Here is a 25241-nt window from a genome sequence, read left to right on the forward strand (position 1 = left end):
GCAACCCCAGAATGCAATGCAAAATTATAAGCGCCTGTGATAAATGCAGCAGAGAAGAAAAAACGACCCGTGAAATGGCGCTGCTGGTGTGATGAAAAGCAAATTCCAAGCCAGGGATATTTTCAAAACACTGGAATGGTTTTATTTAGAGCATAAAACAATAAAAGTACAGAGATGACGCGTTTTGGGGGAGCCACCCCCTTCCTCAGGAGCTTTCCCATTAAAAACCTGCATCATATTCGAATGCAGAAACATAGTCTTGCAGTAAAAGTTGCATCCTAGCTGCTATTGCAGTAAATAGGAATGTCCAGCCACAAAGACTGCGAGAGGATGCAGTAAAGGTTACATTCTTTGTGGCTGCTGATGTTTATTGCTGTGAATAAGAATGTACAGCCACAAAGATTGCGCCAGGACGCAACTTTTACTGCAAGACAGATGCCGCAACACCAGATTGCAATGCATATTTTAAGCTACTGTGATGAAATTAGGGGTTCCCCATTGAAATTTGGGTCCTATGCTATTGTGTCAACATTGTCATGCGGTAAAACTTGCATCCAGTCTCAATTTTTGAGGCTGCAGGATGCTTATTGCAGCGGATAGGCTGTACAGCCACAAAGACTGCACCAGGATGCTACTTTCACTGCAAGACAGATGCTGCCAACACCAGAATATCATGCAGGGGGGTTCCCCCATTTATAATTTACATCATATTATACTGCAGCAATATCGTCTTGCAGTAAAAGTTGCATCCTGGCGCAATCTTTGCGGCTAGTAAGTTCCTATTCACTGCAATAAGCATTAGCAACCACAAGAGGTGGCGCCAGGATGCAACTTTTACTACATCCAGGCGCAATCTTTGGGGCTGCTGATGCTTATTGCAGCGAATAGGAAGGTAGAGCCACAAAGATTGCGCCAGGATGTAGTAAAAGTTGCTATAATGCTTATTGCAGCGAATAGGAACGTACCAGCCGCAAAGATTGCGCCAGGATGCAATTTTTACTGCAAGGCAATTGCCACAACACCAAAATGAACTGCATATTTTAAGTGATTGTGATAAAAGAATGGGGTTCACCACTGAAAACATTTCTATTGCTGCAACATTGTTTTGCAGTAAAAGATGCAGTCTGGCGCATTCTTTGTGAGTCCATTCATTCCTATCCACTGTGTTAAAGGGGTACTCCAGTGAAAAACTTTTTTTTTTTTTTTTTTTTATCAACTGGTGCCAGAAAGTTAAACAGATTTGTAAATGACTTCTATTAAAAAAATGTAAACCCTTCCAGTACTTATTAGCTGCTGAATACTACAGAGGAAATTCTTTTCCGTTTGAAACACAGAGCTGTCTGCTGACATCATGAGCACAGTGCTCTCTGCTGACATCATGAGCACAGAGCTCTCTGCTAACATCTCTGTCCATTTTAGGAACTGTCCAGAGTAGGAGAAAATCCCCATAGCAAACATATATGCAGTTCTGGACAGTTCCTAAAATGGACAGAGATGTCAGCAGAGATCACTGTGGTCATGATGTCAGCAGAGAGCACTGTGTTTCAAAAAGAAAATAATTTCCGCTGTAGTATTCAGCAGCTAATAAGTACTGGAAGGATTAAGATTTTTTAATAGAAGTAATTTACAAATCTGTTTAACTTTCTGGCACCAGTTAATAAAAAAAAATAAAAAAAATGAGTTTTCCACCTGAGTACCCCTTTAAGTATCAGAGGCACTTGTGTAGCCTTACATAAACAAATAAATAAAACTGTGGCTCCAGCAGGAGTCTCGGAGATATATCCAAAACTTACTAAGGAATGACATTTCAGCATTTTAAAGACCCAAGATGCTCAGTCATCCTCACAGCCAAAACAACCAATAGTCCTGTCTTTGTACAACAGCCATTCAGGACGACTACTGACAAAAGCGTGATGACTTATGCAAAACGCCACCGGGCCCTACACAATAGATACGAACACACGTCGGGTGCCAACAAAAGGGGAAACAAACAAAACAAGCCCTAGAATAGAAACAGAGAAATCTGCATGACCAAAATTGTCAAAAGACTCAAAAGAACCAAAAACAGAAAAACAAACAAAACAAAAACTTGAAGGAAAAAAATAATAAAAATAAATAAAAATGATCCTTAGCACCACCTACAATAAAACAGTCTGCTATTGGTGACTCTGATCAGATGACCCAGCATGCCCTATCACACTAAACCAAGATGGCTACACCTAATGACGCAATTATTATTATTAGAATTTTATTTAATTTTTTTCAATTTAATGAAGAAAACCCAAAAGTTAAGAGTTTTTCCGATTGGGAACACATACACATCCCTTTTATTGTAAGTCTTAGTTCTGCGGTCAAAATTCTTTATGCGGAAAAAACGAGACACTGCCGTACCCTCAAACCTAAATAGTCAGGAAAATGTATATTATCAAGCGAACGCGGTTACTTGTTTGGAGACAGTTTCAGCCTATAAAAACAACCTCAAAGTACAAATTGTCTGCAGTGAAAAAAAAAAAAAAAAAAAAAACTCAAGAGTCGGGCAGGAAACTCTTAACATGATATGGCGACATCTTTTATTAAAGTCTGGAAAGGGATGCAGAACAGCGCTAAAAATGTTCTAAATTACAGCAGAAAATCTTTGGCCCTGTTCACCTCCTTCAAGGCAGATCCAATAAAAATAATAATAATAATAATAATAATATTTTTAATTTAATTAATTTATTTAATTTTTCATTCTGGGGCCTTACGAACCCATTGATATCTAGATTATCATTGAATGACGGGGCGCTAAGACGATGCCGCTCCGCCGTCTACAGTGCCGAACGTCGCAATGATTGGAGGAAAGTTGACCAATTTTGTAAAAAAAAAATAAAAAAATAAATAAATAAATAAAATAATATAAATAAATTTTGCAACAATAAAACTTTCAATGGTTTTCAAAAAGTTTTCAATTGACGCAATTTTTGTTTTTTTACATTGGGAAACGTCAAGTCATCTATGAGCAAACGTCCCATAGATCTCCAACCTGTGGCTCTCCAGATGTTGCAAAACTACAACACCCAGCATGCCCTGACAGCCTTCGGCTGTCAGGGCATGCTGGGAGTTGTAGTTTTGCAACAGCCAGAGGTACCCTGGTTGGGAAACACTGTTGTAGGAGCAAATGGTTAGAATTAGAGATGAGCGAACTTACAGTAAATTCGATTCGTCACGAACTTCTCGGCTCGGCGGTTGCTGACTTTTCCTGCATAAATTAGTTCAGCTTTCAGGTGCTCCGGTGGGCTGGAAAAGGTGGATACAGTCCTAGGAGAATCTTTCCTAGGACTGTATCCACCTTTTTTTTTTAGCCCACCGGAGCACCGGAAAGCTGAACTAATTTATGCAGGAAAAGTCAGCAACCGCCGAGCCGAGAAGTTCGTGACGAATCGAATTTACTGTAAGTTCGCTCATCTCTAGTTAGAATGTATGCTTTCAGAACTGGACTTTGCATGGGTGTTCGCAAGTAGAGGGAATGCTCAACAGTGCCCCCACCAGGCCAGGTAAAAAAAAAAAAAAAAAAAAAAAATATTATATATATATATATATATATATATATATATATATATATATATATATATATATATATATATATATATATATAATTATAATAATAATAATAATTAAAAAAATTATATATATTATAATATATTAATAATAATAAAGAATAAATAAATAATATAATAATAAATAATAAAATCCCAAGAAATAAAAACAGCTTTGTTGCAGAAATACATTTTTCTCTTCATAACCGCTTGCAACAGCTGGAGAGCCACAAGTTAGGGATTTCATCCACTTTCTTCATTATTTTAGGAGATTGCAGGAGATGACATTTTGCAACATTTATTGCATTTCACTCCTATGCTGACTCTAATAGAAGAGGAAGAGGAGAGGGGGAGGGGGGGGGGGTGTTTGGATAAAACCTTCTTTCCTTTCTCACCTTCCCCTCCTCCTATTGGTACAACCATTCCCTTTTCATCCCCTGTAGTGCAATACCAGGCCATCACACTACTACTTAACTGGGAGGCAGGAGAAAAAAAATTAAAATACAAAAAAAAAATACTAAAGCTTCCTCACCAGCCAGGTTGGAGACAGTGTGCAGACTAAAAAAGTTAATCATTACTTCTGTCTGCCTTCATAATCTAATCAGGTCCCCTCCGCACATGCTAAACTCACATCCACACGCACACAGCCATGGCAGCCGCCATAGCCGCTCATTGAAGGGGGTTGGGGGGAGTAAAAATAATAATAAAAATAATGACCGGAAACAGAATTTCAGAATTCCAACTACTGTGCTATAACTTTTTTGTTTACAAAAATAAAAAAATAAAAAAAAATAAATAAATAAATAAAAAGGTTCTGGAATGCCTCCTACATTAAAGGCCCAAACCGTATTAACCCCATGTGTTCTGGATACACGGATTATTGCCGGTCGTGTGACCTTCCAGATTATAATCTTAATACGCCGCAGACGCGACAGCCGGATCAGAATGCCCGCTGCAGAAGCCAGACGAATGTCTAGTGACCAAAGACGTCAGCGGCGAGGTTAATATGTAACCAGCTCTCTGGTTTAATGCTCTCCTGAACCCTCCTGTCTACTACATTAATATAACCCAGACAGGTTTTATTAACACTGAATGCTGACTGGGATTTTTTATATTTTATTTTATTATTCCAATCATTTATTGTGGTTATTTGCTGTCTCAGCAGAGTTTACCATCCAGTCGACGTACTACAGGTACACAATAACGCCAAATTGCAGCGGAGGCCAGACAGCTGGTCAACTTTGACCCTGCCCAAGGAAACACGTATGAGCATGGGAAAAGGGGTGGAACATGTACCCAGGTCTATGTGCCACCAAATATATACCGTAATAATAAAAAAAAATTATATTATATATATATATATATATATATAAAAATTATATTGTATGATTTTATATATATATATATATATATATATATATATATATATATATATATATATACACACACACACATACACACACACACACACACACACACTTTTATGTAATTATATATAATGAATAAAAAATGTATATATTTATTTTAAATAAAAGCATATATATATATATATATATATATATATATATATATATATATATATATATATATATATATATTTTTTTTTTTTTATTATAATTTTTTTTTTTTTCATGAATCCCAGTATAAGAACTCTAAAAACATAGAAAATAGATATATTATATACATGTTATTAATTGATTCTTTTAAAAAGGGATTGTTGAGAAGTAGAACAAAACTGTTTGTTTCTTCCAGAAACAGCACCACCCCTGTCCGCAGGTTGTGCGCGGTATTGCAACTCGATTCAATATGTATGTGTGTATATAAATATATAGTTTATTATGATCATCACCAATTTTCCTTAACCAAAATTGTTCCCATATAACATCCATACACATGGCTTAACCTATACAGACAGCACCCCCAGCCCCCATGCTCAGAGCCTATTGTGACACAAACAAATCCCAAGCCTCATAATCTCCTTGCTGTGAGGTTACACGGGCCTATTCTTTCGCCAGCACGTGTTCCCCTGCTGAACGCTATTATATCATCATTGTGTTATCAATGCTAACCTAGGCCTCTGCGTGCCCGATAAGAAAAGACCCCATAATGGCTGAAAATAGCAAGGACTGTGCTTTTGTTCAGTCATTAAGGATTGTCCTGTAGGGAGGCTGGGATTCTGTGGAGATGTTATTATAGCTATCAAACATGGATTGGAGAGAAAAAAATAAAATAAAAAAAAACACCTCATGGCGGCCATATTGGAGGCTGGACCTTTAGGAGTCACTCAATGAGGACTGAGGGACTACGTCATGGGGCTTCTTCCATGGAGCTATATGAAGCCAAAACATTGCAGAGTCTATAGCTGAGGCTCTAGAGCAGTGATGTCCCAACTAGGGGGACTCGAGCTGTTGCAAAACTACAACTCCCAGCATGCCCGGACAGCCTTCGGCTGTCCGGGCATGCTGGGAGTTGTAGTTTTGCAACAGCTCGAGGCCCCCTAGTTGGGACATCACTGCTCTAGAGACTATTGTTATAGAATACCAAGAAGGAAAGTCTTAGGGCAAAACTATAAAAGCAACAAAAAAGAAAAAAAAAGTTCTGATAAAAATAAAAAAATAAAAAAAAATACCATCAAAACCAAAAAAGTTTTGTCTTAACGCGTCAAACCTTCTTCCGAGGGAGTTGAAAAGGGTAAAAAGGCAAGAGAAAAAAAAATAAAATTCTCAAGTTAAACCCAAGATAATGATGCTGGGTGGGGACCAGTGTGAGACTACGGCCGCCAAAACCAAAAAAAAAAAAAAATTTGCTCCCAGCCAACAACCTTCATGGCCTCAAAAGTTTAAGGAAGCAGAAAAAAATAAAAAAATAAATAAAAAAGGCAAAAAATAAAAAAATTTACGTAAGAAAGGGTAGGGGCGCTGTTCACGTACAGGACTTCAAAAAAGAAGAAAAAACATTTTGCTAAAAAAATGCATATTTTTTTAGAACTTTGAATAAAAAAGCCTTTTTAAAATTCCCTTTTCTTAAGAACAGTTTTTTTTGGCAGGGCTCTCGCACGAGGAATGATGCAGCTTCCTCCCCTCTCTTAATATTTCCTGTTAACTACTAAGGTGAAAACTATTGCGGGGCCATGAGAAATGAGTCACTGGAAATATTTTGGAAGTGGAAGAATTAAAAAAAAATTTATATAAATATTAAATAAAATACATAAATTCAATATTTAGATGCCCGGAATTCCCGATCTATGGCACGATTACAATTCCTTGAACGCCTCTGTCCCCTATGAGGAGTAGCCCACATGGGCATTTGACCCTTGGCCCGATCATCTTTACCCCCCAAAGTCATCTCTGCCCCCCCAATGTGAATGTTCACCAAGTTTTATTTGTGTGTCGCTACTAAATCGAGGCTGCGGATAAGAAGCCCAAGATCTTTGGAGCTGAAAATAAACTGCGAGGAAGCTGCTCGGTGACAGTAGGCAGTCAGCCAGACTGCTGTGTGGGTTATTTAATCCTGCTTAAGAAAGATGGTTGTGTTGGCAGTGACCTCGGCGTAGCCTGTTACAGTACTCTCCTAGACAGCTCATTCTCAGGTCATCAAGAGACGGCACCAGTCGGAATTCGAATGTTCACTTTCTAAACCGTGCAGTCACGTAGCTGATAATGCAGGCAGCAGACTGATAGCAAGAAGTACATTAAGAGTCAGGACGCTGCCAGATGCCAACAAGACCCAACAGTGGCAGCGACGCGCTTCCTGGCAAGTTGAGGAGGAGCAAACTAGAGGGCTGCGTCGAAAAGTAGAAGACCACTACAAACTAAATTAAAAAACATTAAAAAAAAAATAAAAAAAAATTATAAAAAAAATTAATAAAAAGAAATTCCGGCACAAAAAAAAAAAAAGCCCACCCTAGCTGACTGGAGTTGGTAGACTCTGCCAGGAAAAGAGACCGACACAAGAAGGCCAAAAGCTATAGAGGTCCCCTGCCAAGGCCCAGTTTTCCCTCCTCTTCACCGGCCTGGCCTCTTTGCAGGGACGGTCAGATGGTGTGTACTTTACAGCAGTACACCCAGTCTGGCAGGCGGCCTAGTCTCATCCGAAGCCTTTACTCTTGTCGTCTTGCTATTAACCCCTGATGATAACCCTCACTTTGTAGGGGCCCCTATAAGATATAGATATATATATATATATATATTTTTTTTTTCTCTTACTCACCACTCACGCAGTTCACATAATCCTCTAGTAACATGTTTTTCTGCTGCCAAAGAAATTACAAGAAGCGGCTCATATTTCCAGTCTCTCCCATTTCTGTCTTAAGCCTCAGACGTTCAGCGGTACAGATTTTTTTTTAAATTATTATAATTTTTTTTTATTCAAACAATGGGGCCCAAAAACTGAACATCCATTTAAGACCATTACACCACATTCACACAACAGAATTTTCGATCGGAATAGTCTTCGATGGGGGTCCTGCTGCACCCCGCACGGGGCGGAATTTCCACCGGCATTCCGATTCTGGCGTCAGCTGAAAGGATGAACGTGTGTCATTCTTTCGGGGGAAACCACTCGGATGTGCACTGTGGTCTATGGAGACGGAGCATGTCAGAGAGGTCCTAGCGGCGGCAGAACCTGCAAATTTGCGCAATGTCCGCCAATATTTTACGCAGTGTGACCATTGGAAAACCAATAGAAGTCCTTTAGTGGCAACCTATTATAGCATCTCTCTTCCTTAGAAAGTAGGGTAACGAATCAATATGGCCAAACGGCAGAGGTTGCAAAACTACAACTCTCAGCATGCCCGGACAGCCAACGGCTGCTAGGAGTTGTAGTTTTGCAACCTCTGGAGGGTTGCAGTTTGAAAACCACTGACTCAGACCTTGCCGGAGCTTGGGAAAGCTGAGTGACAACCACTCTATTCTGTTCAGACAACCTTTAGTCACAATAAAAGCCATTACACAATTACAGAATTATTCCTCGGCGCAACGGTGACGCGGTTAAAAAAAATAAAAAATAGCATTTTTAGTTCATTATTAACAAAGAAAAATGAGTCGGAGTCTATTGTGAAGCCTGGGTGAGCGATCTGCTGCTCCGCGACATGAAGAGTTACCAGCAGGATCAAAGGCACAGACAAACATTCCTGGCTTGTTTGCTATGTCATAATGAAGCTTAAGGCACATAGACGTGAGGACTTTTGTAGTAGGGGATGAAGCAGAACTCAGACAAGCAGAGCACTTACTGCAAGGACTTCTAGTACATGGGAAAAACACATGGAGCAGAGTAGAATTCGTCGCTCCGCTGCACCAAGTTGCAGTGCTTTTTGCCATCTGATACAGTACTACAGTGCACAAAGTTGGCCCTAAAGAAAATGTGGGGATGGCATAAGATAGATCTATTCGTATAACCGTACTATTGTATGGGCACTGTATGGCGGCATTTTCTATAGACCATGTAGTTGTCATTCATATAAGGCTTCTTTCACACTGCCGCTGCGCCCCATCAAGAACGGCCGTCAAACTCTCTTTCCACCCCAACCCCCTGAGTTTGACGACGGACCAATGGACCCCATTGACTATAATCCCGGGGACCCGCTGTTGCCCGTTGTGCCCCGTCAAACTCAGGGGGTTGGGGTGGAAAGAGAGTTTGACGAGCGTTCTTGACGGGGCGCAGCGGCAGTGTGAAAGAAGCCTCCTGCGGGAGTAGTGGCACAATCTGTAGTTTTTCTCCCGCTATTTTCTCCGGCGGCCGTCACACTATCGAGTGCCCACACAGTAGTAGTGCTAGGTCCTATGCAGAGCCATGGCAGGCTTCTACTATGGCAGGTATAAATATACCCACTTCCAAAAAGTCAAAAGCCTCCTCATACAACCTAGCATTATTATTGTGTGGGCACTGTATGGTGGTTTTATTTATACACTATGCAGTTGTCATTGCAATGAGAAGTAGAATATGAAGCGACGACTTACTGCGTGTGTAAATAATACTGCCATACAGGGCCCATTCAGTAGTAGGGCTAGGTCATAAGCAAAGCTGCATGGGGCCTTACACTTTTTGAAAGGTGATGAGTAGATACTTGCTCTAGCAATGATAACTACATATCGTATAAATAATACTGCTATACAGTGCCCACACAGTAGCACCGTTGGGTCCTATACAGAGGGTCTTGTTAGACCTCTGCTATGGCAGCCAAATACTTTCTTTTACCAAAAAAGTCAGAAGCTCCATGTAGCTCTGCCTAGGACCTAGCACTACTATTATGTGGGCACTGTATGGCAGTATTATTTATAAACTACGTAGCTTTTAATTGCTATGGCAGGTATGAACTCCTCTACTTCCAAAAAGTTAAGACACAGGACCTAAGAATACGTTTCCCTCTTTGTAAACTTTAAAAAAAAGTAAACAAATAAAATAAAAAATGTACAAAATGCAAAGATTTCTTTGAATATTTTGGGCTTTTGCGCGTGCGTTCAAATTATCGAAAGGCGAGATGATAAGCAAAGTTTTTAGTTTTTTTTTTCTTCTGTTCCTATAGGGAGTGCTCCGTGCCGGTTTTGATAAGAGAGACAAACCACAGGAGGGGTCATTAAGTGATAGATTGCCCACGAAAGTTGTTTCTGGGCCAAGATGAGATTCTTTAAAGAAAGAAAAAAAAAAGTAAAAAAAAAAAAAAAAAAGGGGGGGGGGGGAAGAGGAGGAGGGAGTTTTATATACAACATGAAAGGGCAGCACGAGTGAATTAAAGGTCACCTCTGTGCTTTGCAGGAGGACCAGCTCTTTTGTGAGAGGCCCGCCAGGGATTAGGTTTTTAGCATTTACATTTTTTCTTGCTTTGCCAAAGGAATCAAATCTCTGGCTCCAGTCTCCCAAGTCCCGACCTTCATCCCACCCCCCTGAACTGTGCCCCATTCATTAAGCCAGCTAACTGCAGCGAGGCCCAAGGCGAAAGCAGGGGAAGCGAGAAGAAGAAAAAAAAAAAAAAGAAAAAAATTCGGCTTCTACAGGGAACGAGTCTCATTGGTTGTATCCAGAGAGTAAAAAATGTTCTGTACTCCCAGCCTATTGCACAACAAAGAGAGGAAGGGGCATTCTCTGGATCCCACCTTGAAGGTTAAATTGTAAAAACATTGGGGGTCCGCGGGAGCGAAGAGTCTGCATAATCCAGGATATTGATAATCCAAGGCCCATTGGAATTTATACCGAAGATACAGAAGCACAATCCGAAAATAGTTCTTAAGTGGCAACTACTTCATGCAGTGTCTTCAGAACAGTGTGTCTCCAGCTGTTGCAAAACTACAACTCCCAGCATGCCCGGACAGCCTGGGAGTTGTAGTTTTGCCACAGCTGGAGACACACTGGTTGGGAAACACTGCCCTACAATCAGCTAAAGGCATTGTTAGCTGTAGTTTTGCAACAGCTGGAGGCACACTGGTTGGGAAACACTGTCCTACAATCAGGTCAAGGCATTATTAGCGGTGGTTTTGCAACAGCTGGAGGCACACTGGTTCGGAAATACTGTCCTACAATCAGGTCAAGGCATTATTAGCGGTAGTTTTGATACAGCTGGAGACACACTGGTTGGGAAACACTGCCCTACAATCAGGTCAAGGCATTGTTAAGTGTTTATTTATTGTAAAAATGTATTACATTTTATTTAAATTTATAACCCCAGCCTGTTGGGGGCGCTGTTGAGCAATGCTATTACTTGCTAATACCCATCATGCAAAGTCCAGATCTGCGGGCATAAATTCTAACCATATGCTCTCCTACAACAGTGTTTCCCCAAACCAGGATGCCTCCAGCTGTTGCTAAACTACAGAGTTGTAGTATTGCAACAGCTGGAGGCACACCGCTGCCTCAACCAAACATCCCCATGCTAAGACTGGGAAAGGGAGCAGCTAAGGTCACTGGGTTACTGTAACAATGACCCATGATAAAGACTCCATCACACTTGTTACATTGTGGCTACAATGTGTCAAATCTCACAAGTCACATCAAGACAACACACACACAAAACTAGAAGAGGAGACAGCCCCTAAACCCCCCACCCACCCTCCCCTCCGTCTTATTCTCTCTCTTACAGAATTCTCCTTCTCATGGGGTTCAACATTAAAGCAGAAGGCAAAGCATGCAGAATAGGGCCGCCTGTAAATCAGCGCTAATGCAAAACAAATGCTGTTTCATGTGGTGGTGGTGCTGGGGCTTATTTTTTCATGGCTTGCATAGTCAAGCTCCTTCCTTCCATGAATCAACACTTATCAGGACCTCATTACTAGAGTAAAGCTGAAGTTACACACTCACTTTATTTTTTATTTTTTATGGGGCGGGCATAGATGGAACATTATGCCCCATTAGCGTAAGTTAAAGGGGTACTCCACTGAAAAACATTTTTTTAAATCAACTGGTGTCAGAAAGTTAAACAGATTTGTAAATTACTTCTATTTAAGAAAATCCCAATCCTTCCAGTACTTATCAGCTGCTGTATAATACACAGGAAGTACTTTTCTTTTTGAATTTCCTTTCTGCCTGACCACAGTGCTCTCTGCTGACACCTCTGTCCATGTCAGGAACTGTCCAGAGCAGGATAGGTTTGCTATGGGGATTTGATCCTACTTTGGACAGTTCCTAAAATGGACAGAGGTGTCAGCAGAGAGCACTGTGGACAGGCAGAAAAGGAAATTCAAAAAGAAAAGAACTTCCTGTGTATTATACAGCAGCTAAGTACTGGAAGGATTGGGATTTTTTTTATTAGAAGTAATTTACAAATCTGTTTAACTTTCTAGCACCAGTTGATTTAAAAGAAAATATGTTTTCCAGTGGTGGACTCCTTTAAGAGACACCAATAGGCATTCATAACATGCCATGCATTAGAAAACCGGAACTATGCTGTTTGGATGAAATAAACTATATAAATATATAAAAATATATGATAAAAATCAAAGAGCAATAGAACAGCGCCTCCAGTGGCCAAAAATGGAATTGCCAACATAAAAAAAAAAAAATTGTTGTGCTTAAAAATTCTGTCACTATCGTATAACCCGATGATTAGAGATGAGCGAACTTACAGTAAATTCTATTCGTCACGAACTTCTCGGCTCGGCAGTTGATGACTTATCCTGCGTAAATTAGTTCAGCTTTCAGGTGCTCCGGTGGGCTGGAAAAGGTGGATACATTCCTAGGAAAGAGTCTCCTAGGACTGTATCCACCTTTTCCAGCCCATCGGAGCACCTGAAAGCTGAACTCATTTATGCAGGATAAGTCATCAACTGCCGAGCCGAGAAGTTCGTGACGAATCGAATTTACTGTAAGTTCGCTCATCTCTAACGATGATGATCAATCGCGATCAATTAGGTCAGTGGTCTTAAAACTCTGGCAACACTACAACTTCCAGTATGTCCCTGGGAGTTGTAGTTTTGCAACAGCTGAAGGGCCACAGTTTGGAGACCACTGATTGGGGGGGGGGGGGGGAACTAAACACTTTGCACAAGACCTTAAGTGACCATGTCAACGTGTTACACAACAGCACAGTTACTCATTTGGCGGCTTTGTCAAGAGTTTCTCAAGCTACACCCATAAAATCCATCCGCGACTTTAAATTCCTCCTTAAACCCTTTGTTGGCTACAGAGCCGCCCCGCACACCAACCGCAGGAGAGGGAATAAATACAAAAAAAAAGGGTGGGTGGGGTGTGGAACAAGGAGGACCATGAAATGGAACACCAAGAACCTGAAACAGTCAGGTAAGACTGCACCACCTCCCCTTAAGGGGGTCTTCATAGAGACAGTGATTTCCTCTATCCCCCAGCAGACCAGACTGTGCAGATTCTATCACTGATACAAAACTTTCTACTGAAAGCCAAAGAGATGAAAGACACCCAGCACCGCTCTCCATTCATCAAGCCATCAGATAAGGAACTCTAAGGGCAAGATGAGGAATTTATTTTTTTCCTTTTAACTCAGAGATGAAGAATTTAGGGTGCAGGATGGCTAATCCAGGGGAGGGGGTGTCATAGAGGTAATGTAATTCCTGATAAATATAAAGGGACCAGGTTAATCAAGGAAATTTTTTTTTATATATCTCTCAACTGGCTCCAGAAAATGTAAGAGATTTGTAAATTACTTCTATTAAAAAAAAATCTTAATCCTTTCAGTATTTATGAGCTGCTGAAGTTGAGTTGTTCTTTTCTGTCTAAGTGCTCTCTGATGACACCTGTCTCGGGAACTGTCCAGAGTAGAAGCAAATCCCCATAGCAAACCTACTACGTGCAGTTCCAGATGTCAGCAGAGATCACTGTTGTCAGACAGAAAAGAACAACTCAACTTCAGCAGCTGATAATTATGGGAAGTATTAAGATTTTTTAATTTTTTAATAGAAGTCATTTACAAACCTGTTTAACTTTCTGGAGCCAGTTGATCTATTAAAAAATGTTTTTTTTTCCTGGAATACCCAATTAAGACCTTATCATAAAATGGGGAATTTTCTGGCATTGAAGTGGATCAAAGGGGGGGGGGGGGCCATGGCATAGAATGTGACCAAATGCTACAAAACTGCACCAGAGTTTTCTTATAGAAAAGTGATGACAAGGGACACCAACCAATATACAGTATACAAATTCAGATTAGTCTAAGGGCTATGCCAAAGCTATCACACATCATGAGCACTATGGAGTCCAAATGCGGTCTTTATAAAGTATAAAGCGAATGTTCACACTAGACCAGTGTTTTCCCCAACCAGTGTGCCTCCAGATGTTGCAAAACTACAACTCCCAGCATGTCCGGACAGCCAAAGGCTGTCCGGGCATGCTGGGAGTTGTAGTTTTGCAACAGCTGGAGGCACACTGGTTGGGGAAACACTGCACTAGACTGGAGCGCTGCAGCTTTGTTGCTAAATTCTGCATTTCAAATAAACTTTTGGGAAGTCAAAATCTAAAAACAAGTCTTCAGCATCTCATTCCCATGTGACTATGCCCTTAGGACTAAAATTCTGCAGATTTGTTGCCAATAGTCCCAAATAAACTTTAAAAAAAAGGTAAATCTGCAGCATTTAGGTCCTATGTGAACATACCCCAGCACAGGGTTACTAAAACAAACACCAGTGTTTAATCTCAGCAACATCTTTGAAAGGGTATTCCAGGAAAAAAAAATGTTTTATATCAACTGGCTCCAGAAAGTTAAACAGATTTGTAAATTACTTCTATTAAAAAAATCTTAATCCTTTCAGTACTTATGATCTTCTGAAGCTAAGGTTGTTCTTTTCTGTCTAAATCCTCTCTGATGACCCCTGTCTCGGGAAACGCCCAGTTTAGAAGAGCTTTGCTATGGGGATTTGCTTCTAAACTGGGCGTTTCCCGAGACACGTGTCATCAGAGAGGATTTAGACAGAAAAGAACAACCTTAACTTCAGAAGCTCATAAGTACTGAAAGGATGAAGATTTTTTCAATAGAAGTAATTTACAAATCTGTTTAACTTTCTGGAGCCAGTTGATAAATAAATAAAAAAAAGTTCTCCTGGATAACCCCTTTAACTGTTATTTAGAAAAACAATTAAAAGGAAAACAAAAAACATTGTAACCATTTTTACAAAGCCATGCAAAACAAGTAAGACCTGCACATAAGGTATCACACAGCCGGTTTGAGCCTAGGATACTCCAATACCCAGCATGCCCAGACAGCGAGAAGATGTATACAGATTAAAAAAAAAAAAAAAAAGGAAACAAATACCCACAATGCAAAGCAGCCTGATTGCTCCCATATAAACCATACTAGAAGCACCCCTCCCCCTAAACTACAAACCCTTATGATATTAACATGACTTTATACTGATATGACATCTGGAACTGAAAATATATAGACTGCTGGGGCCTCTTGGCAAAATTCTTAATGAAGACTTGAGAAGAATTTACTGGCGATTTCTGTTTTTGATTTTTTTTTCCTTTTTTTTTCCGTTCCCGTCCTCCACGCGGCTCTGCTCGCATAACAGCCCAATTAGCCTCAGCCGGGTCCCACTTTAATGACCCCAGTTCCTCCGGCGGAATGCTGTGTTTGCCTAGTAAACGTGCGAGCCTACGGTTACTGTACCCACAAAATCTCATTTACTGAGCCCAGCGAGGTCCCCCCTCCCCTCCTGCTCCTACATAGACCGGGAGCATTCTAAAAAAAAGACTATTCAGGCCAGAAAATTATTCCCTGCCACTACACAAAAAAATAAATAAAATCTATTCGCAATGTATTTGAGGAGCAACAATGTATCACACAGATCATCAAGACTGTATCAAGGATAAGACAGATCGCTCACCTGAAAGCCCCTCAGGGGCCAGGTAATTTGTTCCCCCTGTCTCTGTGGAGGAAGGCACACAGTCTGTAGAATCCGCTGAAAGACAAAAAAAAAAAATAAAAAATGAAAATTGGTTAATATTAAAGTTTTATTTTTGGACACACTAACACAATCAGAAAGAAAAACACTACAACCCCCAGCATGTCCATGCACAGAGACCTGTGGGGCTTTGTTACCTTTGTTAAGCTGAGACTTCATCTACAACTACAAGTTCTTACTCTAATGTGCAACTACTAAGCCCGGCATCCCTGCATTCTGAAACTTGTAGTTCTACAGCAGCTACCAAAAGCAATGGCCATGGAAGAATCCCCCCACCCCCCCCCCCCCTTTTTTTTTTGTGTGTTAATACACAAACATAGATGGTCAAAAGATCAAGGGGCAGCGGCACATTCATATATATATATATATATATAGGGTCTGTTTTCTTAAAACATGAAACAAAGCAGCGGCTAATGAATCTGAGCGGAGAGAGGCCAAATAGAAAGCAGATGTGGATCTCCCCAGCAATGTCTTCTCAGAGGTAATGAGATCCGATCCTGTGTTGCACAAAAAAAAATAAAAAGGGACCAGCAGCCTTAGTATGGGGCGTTTGTATCGGGAGAGGACATATGTATACGTTTGACAAACAGTGCACATCAGTGCATGCATTAGAAGACAAGACGTGACAAAACGAGAAGACGTGACAGTGTCCTAACCAGGATGCTTCCAGCTGTTGCAAAACTACAACTCCCAGCATGGCCGGACAGCCGAAGGCTGTCCGGCCATGCTGGGAGTTGTAGTTTTGCAACAGCTGGAGGCACCCTGGTAGGGAAAGACCTATAGTCCCATACTCAGTCTGCTAAGAAAAAAGGCCATATAAGTGCGCGTAAAAAAAAGTTTCTAATTAGGGAGAATCAGAAGCCATAACAGGAATATACAGTTTAGCAGGATACACTCCATCAAACTTCAAAACAATGGAGGAGACAGGAAGTGCAGTCACTTATGAAATTGTCCATCCTTACTTTCTCAGAGACTTAAGATTAGATTTTTTTGTCTTTTACGTAGTGTCCTAAGGAATTTTTTATTTTTATTTATTTTTCCTCCCCTTCACTACCAGTCACACTGCTGTGAGCGGTGGAGAAGTGTTTGGTGCGAGAGGTTTCTTAAATGGCACAATTGTGTGCAGCGCCAGCCTCCAGCAGACTGTAGCCATATAGAAGGCGCTCCGTGCTGAACTCCCACACGAAACGCCGCCCCAGGTTATGCGATTGCAGGAACTCGGCCAGGTAACAACACGAGAGAAAGAAGGGACGTTTCTCAGGAAGCTCTGAAGTTGTACGCTTCCACGTGGATGCCATGGCCTTGACGACGAGGCTGAAGTCTCCTCCACTGACACGGCGGCCATCTTTATAATTCCTAAATAGGCTGTGCACGGATTCCCAACAGATATTATAATAGAGGGGCTGTGGTCTTTGAAGATACACAGTCCCAGATCTTTTACATCCTTGGCAATATACCCACGTTGATATAAAGATCAATGATCTGCTATGCCACCAGCATCCATGTGTTGGCATCATTCGAACACAAGGGTTCCAGTACTGGATTCCAGAAACTTTACAGATGAACTTTGGTCTACTTGTATTGAACCAGTTGAATGAAAATTTGTAGAGGAATTCAATAGAGAGAGACAAGTAGCCATGATATAGATTGGCATATGGCGCTTCCATCCAGGTGCCCATTGCAGTGCCCATCATTTGTAGCTGTAAGTCCATAATGGAAAATCCGGCTCGTCTGCATAGTAAAATGGAATACAAGAGCAATATACAAAACAGGGGTAAAACATGCTGGTGGGTTTCGGTGAAGCAGCGAGGAGGTGTGAGCGGTTTCTTTTTCTTTTGATTTGTAGATATAGGTCACTGAAACACATGCAATGCGTTTTGTCCAGAATCCATAGAATCCAGGCCCTAAGGGTTCACTTGACAAGACATTGATAAGACATGCAGGCAGTAGTCACTTCAGCAGCCATGGCTATGTGACGTTACAAATGTGTTGGAGCAGCCCTCATCCACTAGGGGCGCAAGTGGAGTTTTCCACAAAGTTGCAACTTAGGGCTGACAAATTATACTGCATATGCTGAGAGTTGTAGTTTCACAACAGCTGGACATGGCTCCAACGGAATATAGAAGCAAAAACTGTTTCTCTCCAACAAGTTTCAATCCAATAACCAGGCGTTGGCCGGGGGCTCCAGACTATCACTCTTTGGCCTCCATGTCTATTACGGTGGACAAATGTCTTTAATGTGGTTTTATCATGAAGACAGCCGAGCCTTTGGTGATGAATTCAGATTGTTCCATTACAAAACGATGTTCCTGCTTCTCACCTAGTAACACCAGATAAACAGATGGAACACACTGCATCGTGTGCCCAAAAAAACCCTCTGAATTAGCAACAAAGTGAGGATCCCATCCAAACCTATCCTCCCCTGCTAATGCAAAAATAGAGCGTGAGATCCCACAGGCCTGCGGACATCTGGACATGTTGAGAGTTGTAGTTAGGTCCATAGTTAGAAGTAGTATCTTCATGTTAGTCATCTTATAATCCATTTAGTTTTTTGACTAGTGTCTTGTGTGCCGCTACATATATACCAATAAGGGAGAGGAAAAAAAAAAAAAAAACACAAACACACACACACACACACACAACAACTAACAGTGCCAACACTGGCACCATAAGCAAAAACACACGGATACCGACCAATAAGGTTATAAGTCCTGTATAGCAGTGTTCCTCAACCTGTGGCTTTCCAGCTGCTGCAAAACTACAACTCCCATCCTAAGAAGATGTAAGTATCCCAGGTAATCGTTCACTTAGAACACCTTCAATATGAAGGCAAACATAGCATTGTCTATAACTTGGCTGGAGAGCAACATTGCAACTGTTGTGAAACTACGACTCCCATCAAGCATGGACAGTCAATGATAGTAGTTGTAGTTTAGAACAGCTGTAGAATGACAGTTTGGCAAACTCTATTCTATAAAGCAGCGCCACAAAACAGTACAACCTATAACTCATAATACAGATACACATATATTGTGTAATACATGACATGCTATAGTCACCAATTACCATAAAAGACAAAAAAAAAAAAAAAAAAAACTTTGACCAGATCAATAGCTAAAGCCCAGTGGGTTTGCACCTTGTCGCCAACCCCATATCTACAAGCATCCCACAATGTCAGTTTTATTTATCTAGTACAAGGTGAGCAGGATGCCAGCCAGGTTCACGCAGGCGACTCAACAGCGCCGGTGCCAGATGAAAATGGGCTTTTGTCCTGGCGGGCAGCCCATTCATTAAAAGCAACAGGCATGCCAGAGACTCATTTAACAGGTTCAGTACCAACAAGATGCCATTCTCATGCCACCAGCGGCTATGAGGTGGGGATAGGTTTTTGCTAGTGCCTGGACAATGGGTACAAACATAAATGCAATTTAAAAACTAAATAAATAAAAACAGGATTTGGCCTGGCGAGCAGCCCATTCATTAAAAGCATCAGGCATGCCAGAGACTCATTTAAACAGGTTCAGTACCAACAAGATGCCATTCTCATGCCACCAGCGGCTATGAGGTGGGGTACGTTTTTATGCTAGTGCCTGGACAATGGGTACAAACATATATGCAATTTAATTTTTTTTTATAAATAAAACAAATTAGAAAAATAAATATAAAACCATCTAAAAACAAAATATGTAGAAAACAAAAATTATATACATACACACATACATATATATATATATATATATTTTACACACATCTATATTAAATGTATATCTATGCTAATATCTATCTATCTATCTATGTTTGTTAATATCTATTTATGTTAATATCCATCTATCTATAATATATATCTATATACACACATACACCTATATATACCTACATATATCTTTATATACCTACATATAGCTATATATACCTACATATAGCTATATATACCTACATATAGCTATATATACCTACATATAGCTATATATACCTACATATAGCTATATATACCTACATATAGCTATATATACCTATAAATATCTATATATACCTATAAATATCTATATATACCTATAAATATCTATATATACCTATAAATATCTATATATACACACCTATAAATATCTAAATATCTATATATACCTACATATATCTTTATATACCTACATATAGCTTTATAAACCTACATATAGCTTTATATACCTACATATAGCTTTATATACCTACATATAGCTTTATATACCTACATATAGCTATATATACCTACAAATATCTATATACCTATAAATATCTAAATATCTATATATACCTACATATAGCTTTATATACCTACATATAGCTTTATATACCTACATATAGCTTTATATACCTACATATATCTATATATACATATACCTACATATACCTACATATACCTATAATTGAGATATTTATACACACACACATATATATATATATATATATATATATATATATATATATATATATATATATATATATATATAAAATTTATACACACACATAAAAATAGATAAAAAGAAAATAAATCCTAAAAACAAATGATAAAGAAAATGAGTTCAAATACTCCAAGTCCCAGGCCAGTTAAGTTGTAAAAGAAGAAGTTTCCCCCACTTACACATTAAATGCATCCTCCCCATACTAATGCCAGGACTGGTAGCTGCTGCCTGGGCATAGCATGGAAGCTGTCAGTGCACAGAAGTGACACCAGTCTGAATGAAATGGACAAGAAACAAAACTTTCAAAGTAGAGCAAGAGAGTTTTTTTTTTTACTCACCACAAGGCTTGAGAATCTCCATTGGGTATCTGGAGTAGGGAGGTGGGGGGGACTCTGCAATGCATAAAAAAAAAAAGTATTGAGAAAATAAAGAAGGAGCCATGAGAAGGAAAAAGACAGAGGAGATAGAGACTTGTGATAACAGGGACATTGTGTTTGTGTAAGCTCTGGGGGTTGGAGCTGGGGCAGCAGGCGGTGATTGCCTTGATTCTAGGAGTCTGATAAACAAGAGACCGCCTGGCGCCAGGCTCTGTGCTATCTGCTCCTCTGGCTGTCTGATCAGGGATCTCTAGTACAACTCTGCAAGCCAGCAATGCCTGCTAATCCCCAGCTAGTAACACACAGAGGGGAGAGAGAGACATTCTCCATGCCTGCTCCTGCCTTAACCCCACCATCCCCCCAATAGGACACGTTTTTAGACCAAACCAAAGTGCCTCCAGCTGTTGCAAAACTACAACTCCCAGCATGCCTGGACAGCCGAAGGCTGTCCAGGCATTCTGGGAGTTGTAGTTTTGCAACAGCACTGGATTCGGTGATCGCCGCTTTCTACTCTGCACATCTTGATACAATGTTGCAAGTTCAAAACAATCAGCAAACAAACAAAATAACGGCCGCGGGACATACATTCTATTTACAAACAAACGGACGTCAAGGCAAAAAACACAAGTCGCAGGACACTGGGGCGGCAAAGAAAGCCATTAACCCTTCACACGCCAGGGGGCATTTACATTGCAATAGACGTATAGAAATAGGTTTTGTTTGTTTGTTTTTGTTTTTTTACCTCCACATTCCTGGATGTCTAGGAAGCTGTACACACACACACACACACACACACACACACACACACACACACACACACACACACACAACTAGATCCAGCAATAAATACCTCAGGCTCATAAAACCTGGAAAGGCAGCGGAGTGGGAGGTAGAGAGTTAACACTTGCCTGTAAAAAGCAGCCATTACATTGTGTTATCAGAGCTCATAGACTCAGTGACTCCAGAGGGGGGGTGGTGGAAGAGAGTGAGTAAACTCTGCACCCAACATCTGGGGAAGTGTTCACAGGTCTGGCCAACTTCCTATAGAGTGACAGTGCCATCCCTGAGAAGGATTTACCCGAGCCGCTTAAATAGATGCCCATCAGCAAACTTATATCTGGTGCCCACTGGCAACTCAGAGACCCCCAAGGAGCTGCCCACACAATACACATCTAGAGCCAGGTCCCAGATATGAAGACCTTATTACAGTCCATATAACAATCAGACACGAGAATCTTAAGAAGACAGAGGAGATTTATGAGAAACCATCTGTTAGAATCTAACAGAATGACAAGACAAGACATAATAGGGTATTGGATAGTAGGAGCCAGACCAAGAGACTACAGGTAGGGAGGTGTCTGAACAGAGTTGGGGTGCAATGTATGTACAGGAAATATATTCTGTACTATGTAAGGGGGCACATGATGGGGTAGAGTCTACAGGGGGGGGGCACATGATGGGGTAGAGTCTACAGGGGGGGGGGGCACATGATGGGGTAGAGTCTACAGGGGGGGGGCACATGATGGGGTAGAGTCTACAGGGGGGGCACATGATGGGGTAGAGTCTACAGGAGGGGCACATGATGGGGTAGAGTCTACAGGGGGGGGCACATGATGGGGTAGAGTCTACAGGGGGGGGCACATGATGGGGTAGAGTCTACAGGGGGGGGGCACATGATGGGGTAGAGTCTACAGGAGGGGCACATGATGGGGTAGAGTCTACAGGGGGGGGCACATGATGGGGTAGAGTCTACAGGGGGGGGCACATGATGGGGTAGAGTCTACAGGGGGGGGCACATGATGGGGTAGAGTCTACAGGGGGCACATGATGGGGTAGAGTCTACAGGGGGGAACATGATGGGGTAGAGTCTACAGGGGGCACATAATGGGGTAGAGTCTACAGGGGGGCACATAATGGGGTAGAGTCTACAGGGGGCACATGATGGGGTAGTATCTACTGGGGCACATAATAAAGCAGTTTTAGTCAATGGGTACAAGATGAAATAGGATATAGAGTGTGGAGTCGTTTGCAATGGTGGAATACATTAAAGGAATGTAAGGAAATGATGACATTTATATAGTCGGGGTATACAAAATAATTCAGCATTACAATAGGACATTATAGTTGCTCAGGCTAAAATACTGGAGTGATAAGGATATCCTTCTTTGCAAATGTCAGACCATAGTAAAGGTGCACAGTATATAAAGCAATGTAAAATAGAAGGGTACAGACTAGGTAGACATAATATGAGGAGATTGTCATTATAGGTGCCCAATACAGGGGTGCAGCCTAGGAAGACATAGTAGTGGCATGTTACAATACATGAAAAGATGTCATTATAGGTGACAGTTTTATTAAGTGGGGTACGGACTAGTGTTAAATTTCACAGTATTGGGTTGGGGTCCATGATATGGAGATCACAGATAGAGGATGCACACTATACAATGTGGGGTGCAGACTAAAGATACATGTCACAATCTTGGGGTCCATGATATGGGGGTCATATAGATAGGGGTGCACACTAAGAAGACATGTTACACTCTTGGAGACCATGATATGGGAATCACTGATAGTGGTGCCCACTATAAAATGAGAGGTGCAGAATGGGGAGATATGTCACCATCCAGGGGTCCATTATATGGGGGTCACAGAGATGTACACTACTGTACAGTGTGGTACATAGACTAGGGAGACGTGTTACAATCCTGGGGATGACAGATTGGGGTGCACACTATACAATGTGGTGTAAAGACTAGGGAGACATGTCAATCTAGGGGTCCATTATATGGGGGTCACAGATAGGGTTGCACACTATACAATGTGGGGTGCAGACTAGGGAGACGTTACTATCCTGGGGATGACAGATAGGGGTGCACACTATACAATGTGGGGTGCAGACTAGGGAGACGTTACAATCCTGGGGATGACAGATTGGGGTGCACACTATACAAAGTGGGGTGCACACTATACAATGAGGGGTGCAGACTAGGGAGACATGTTACAATCCTGGGGGTGACAGATAGGGGTGCACACTATACAATGTGGGGTGCAGACTAGGGAGACATGTGACAATCCTGGGGATGACAGACAGGGGTGCACACTATACAATGTGGGGTGCAGACTAGGGAGACATGTGACAATCCTGGGGATGACAGACAGGGTTGCACACTATACAATGTGGGGTGCACAATATACAATGTGGGGTGCAGACTAGGGAGACATGTGACAATCCTGGGGATGACAGACAGGGGTGCACACTATACAATGTGGGGTGCAGCAGTCTCCTCCTCCCCCCGGTGCCCCCATACCTAGCTCGCAGAGCCTGCTGAGGTGATGCGGGTTGCAGCACACCAGCTCCGGGTTGTTCTTGCCATAGGACTCGCAGCAGTTGAGCCTTTTGACCTCGGCCGAGTGGCGGAGATCCGGCCACCTGAAGAGTCTGCAGAGCAGCAGGGGCAGGGAGAAGGGCTGCTGTCCTAGCCTGGAGTCCAGCTTGGCAGAGGGCAGCAGGAGGCAGGGGCTGCGGGTTCCCCCCTTGGACTCCACCGCCTGCAGCAGTCCCTCCAGCTGCCTCTCCTTCAGCCTCTTCAGCAGGGAGTGGGTGATCGCCTTCAGTTCAGCCTCCGATCCCCCCAGTTGCGCCTTGGACACCTTGCCCGTCTTGCCCATGCAGCAGCCCCCGGCCCCATGCGCCCTGCTCTCCCCTTCTCCTTCCCCCGTCTCCCCGGGAGTTGCTCGACTCCTCCAGAGTCGCCGGACGAGCACCGATCTTTTGGTCCTGAACATGCGGGACGAGAGCAAGGCTTCCCGGCTAAAAAACGTGCATGACGCCCGCAAATCATGAAGGATCCTGGATCCGAGGCCGGAGGACAGAGACAAGCAGCAGCCGCAACAGCCCGGGGGGGAATGGGGATCCGAGCAGAAGCCAAGGCGGTCTGGAACATACGCCAGTCTTATAGGGGGGTAGAGATCCTGCAAAGCGGAGGGAGATCCTTCAGCACAGGGGGCACACACACCATAGATGCCCGCCGAGGTGCCCCAGCATGCCCGCAGAAGATCACAAGTGTCACGGGCGGCCCCAGGGAGCAGCAGCGGCGGAGACTCGCTCGGGATTCCCAGGCTGTAGATCCAGTGATACAATGTAACGCGGCCGGTGGGGGGGGGGGGATACTATGTAACGAGCGGAGGGATACAATGTGCGGGCGGGGAGAGCGGTATATCCGGGGAGCAGACACCACAGCCCCGCGCGTCCTCACGATAATCCACAAGAATCCTTGATCCGGCTGCTCAGGAGGAGAGAGGGAAATAATGCAGCAGAGTCTGGAGTCCTCCTCCTCCTGAGCGGCGGGGCAGGCGGCCTGTGTGATGGAAATGTGGGGAGGAGGAGGAGGAGGCTGGGGAGGAGGAGGAGGGACCTGGAGCCCACATCCTGCTGTCAGTGCTGGAGCCCTCACCTGTCACCGCTGCCCCTCTCCTGCCCTGTCTAATGGG

At 42.2% G+C, this 25241-nt stretch overlaps 1 protein-coding gene across 1 annotated transcript; it reads right to left on the minus strand.

Moving 5' to 3' along the window:
* Positions 1–278: 278 nt before the first annotated feature.
* Positions 279–25241, minus strand: SMAD7 (SMAD family member 7). Its single transcript, XM_056524462.1, has 4 exons — positions 24059–25241; positions 20712–20765; positions 15857–15931; positions 279–373 (listed from the first exon to the last, which is right to left on the minus strand). The coding sequence occupies exons 1-4, from the start codon at positions 24534–24536 to the stop codon at positions 279–281; spliced, it is 702 nt and encodes a 233-aa protein (XP_056380437.1). The 5' UTR covers positions 24537–25241.

The sequence above is a fragment of the Hyla sarda genome, chromosome 1, assembly GCF_029499605.1.
Source record: "Hyla sarda isolate aHylSar1 chromosome 1, aHylSar1.hap1, whole genome shotgun sequence".
Classification (NCBI taxonomy): Eukaryota; Metazoa; Chordata; class Amphibia; order Anura; family Hylidae; genus Hyla; species Hyla sarda.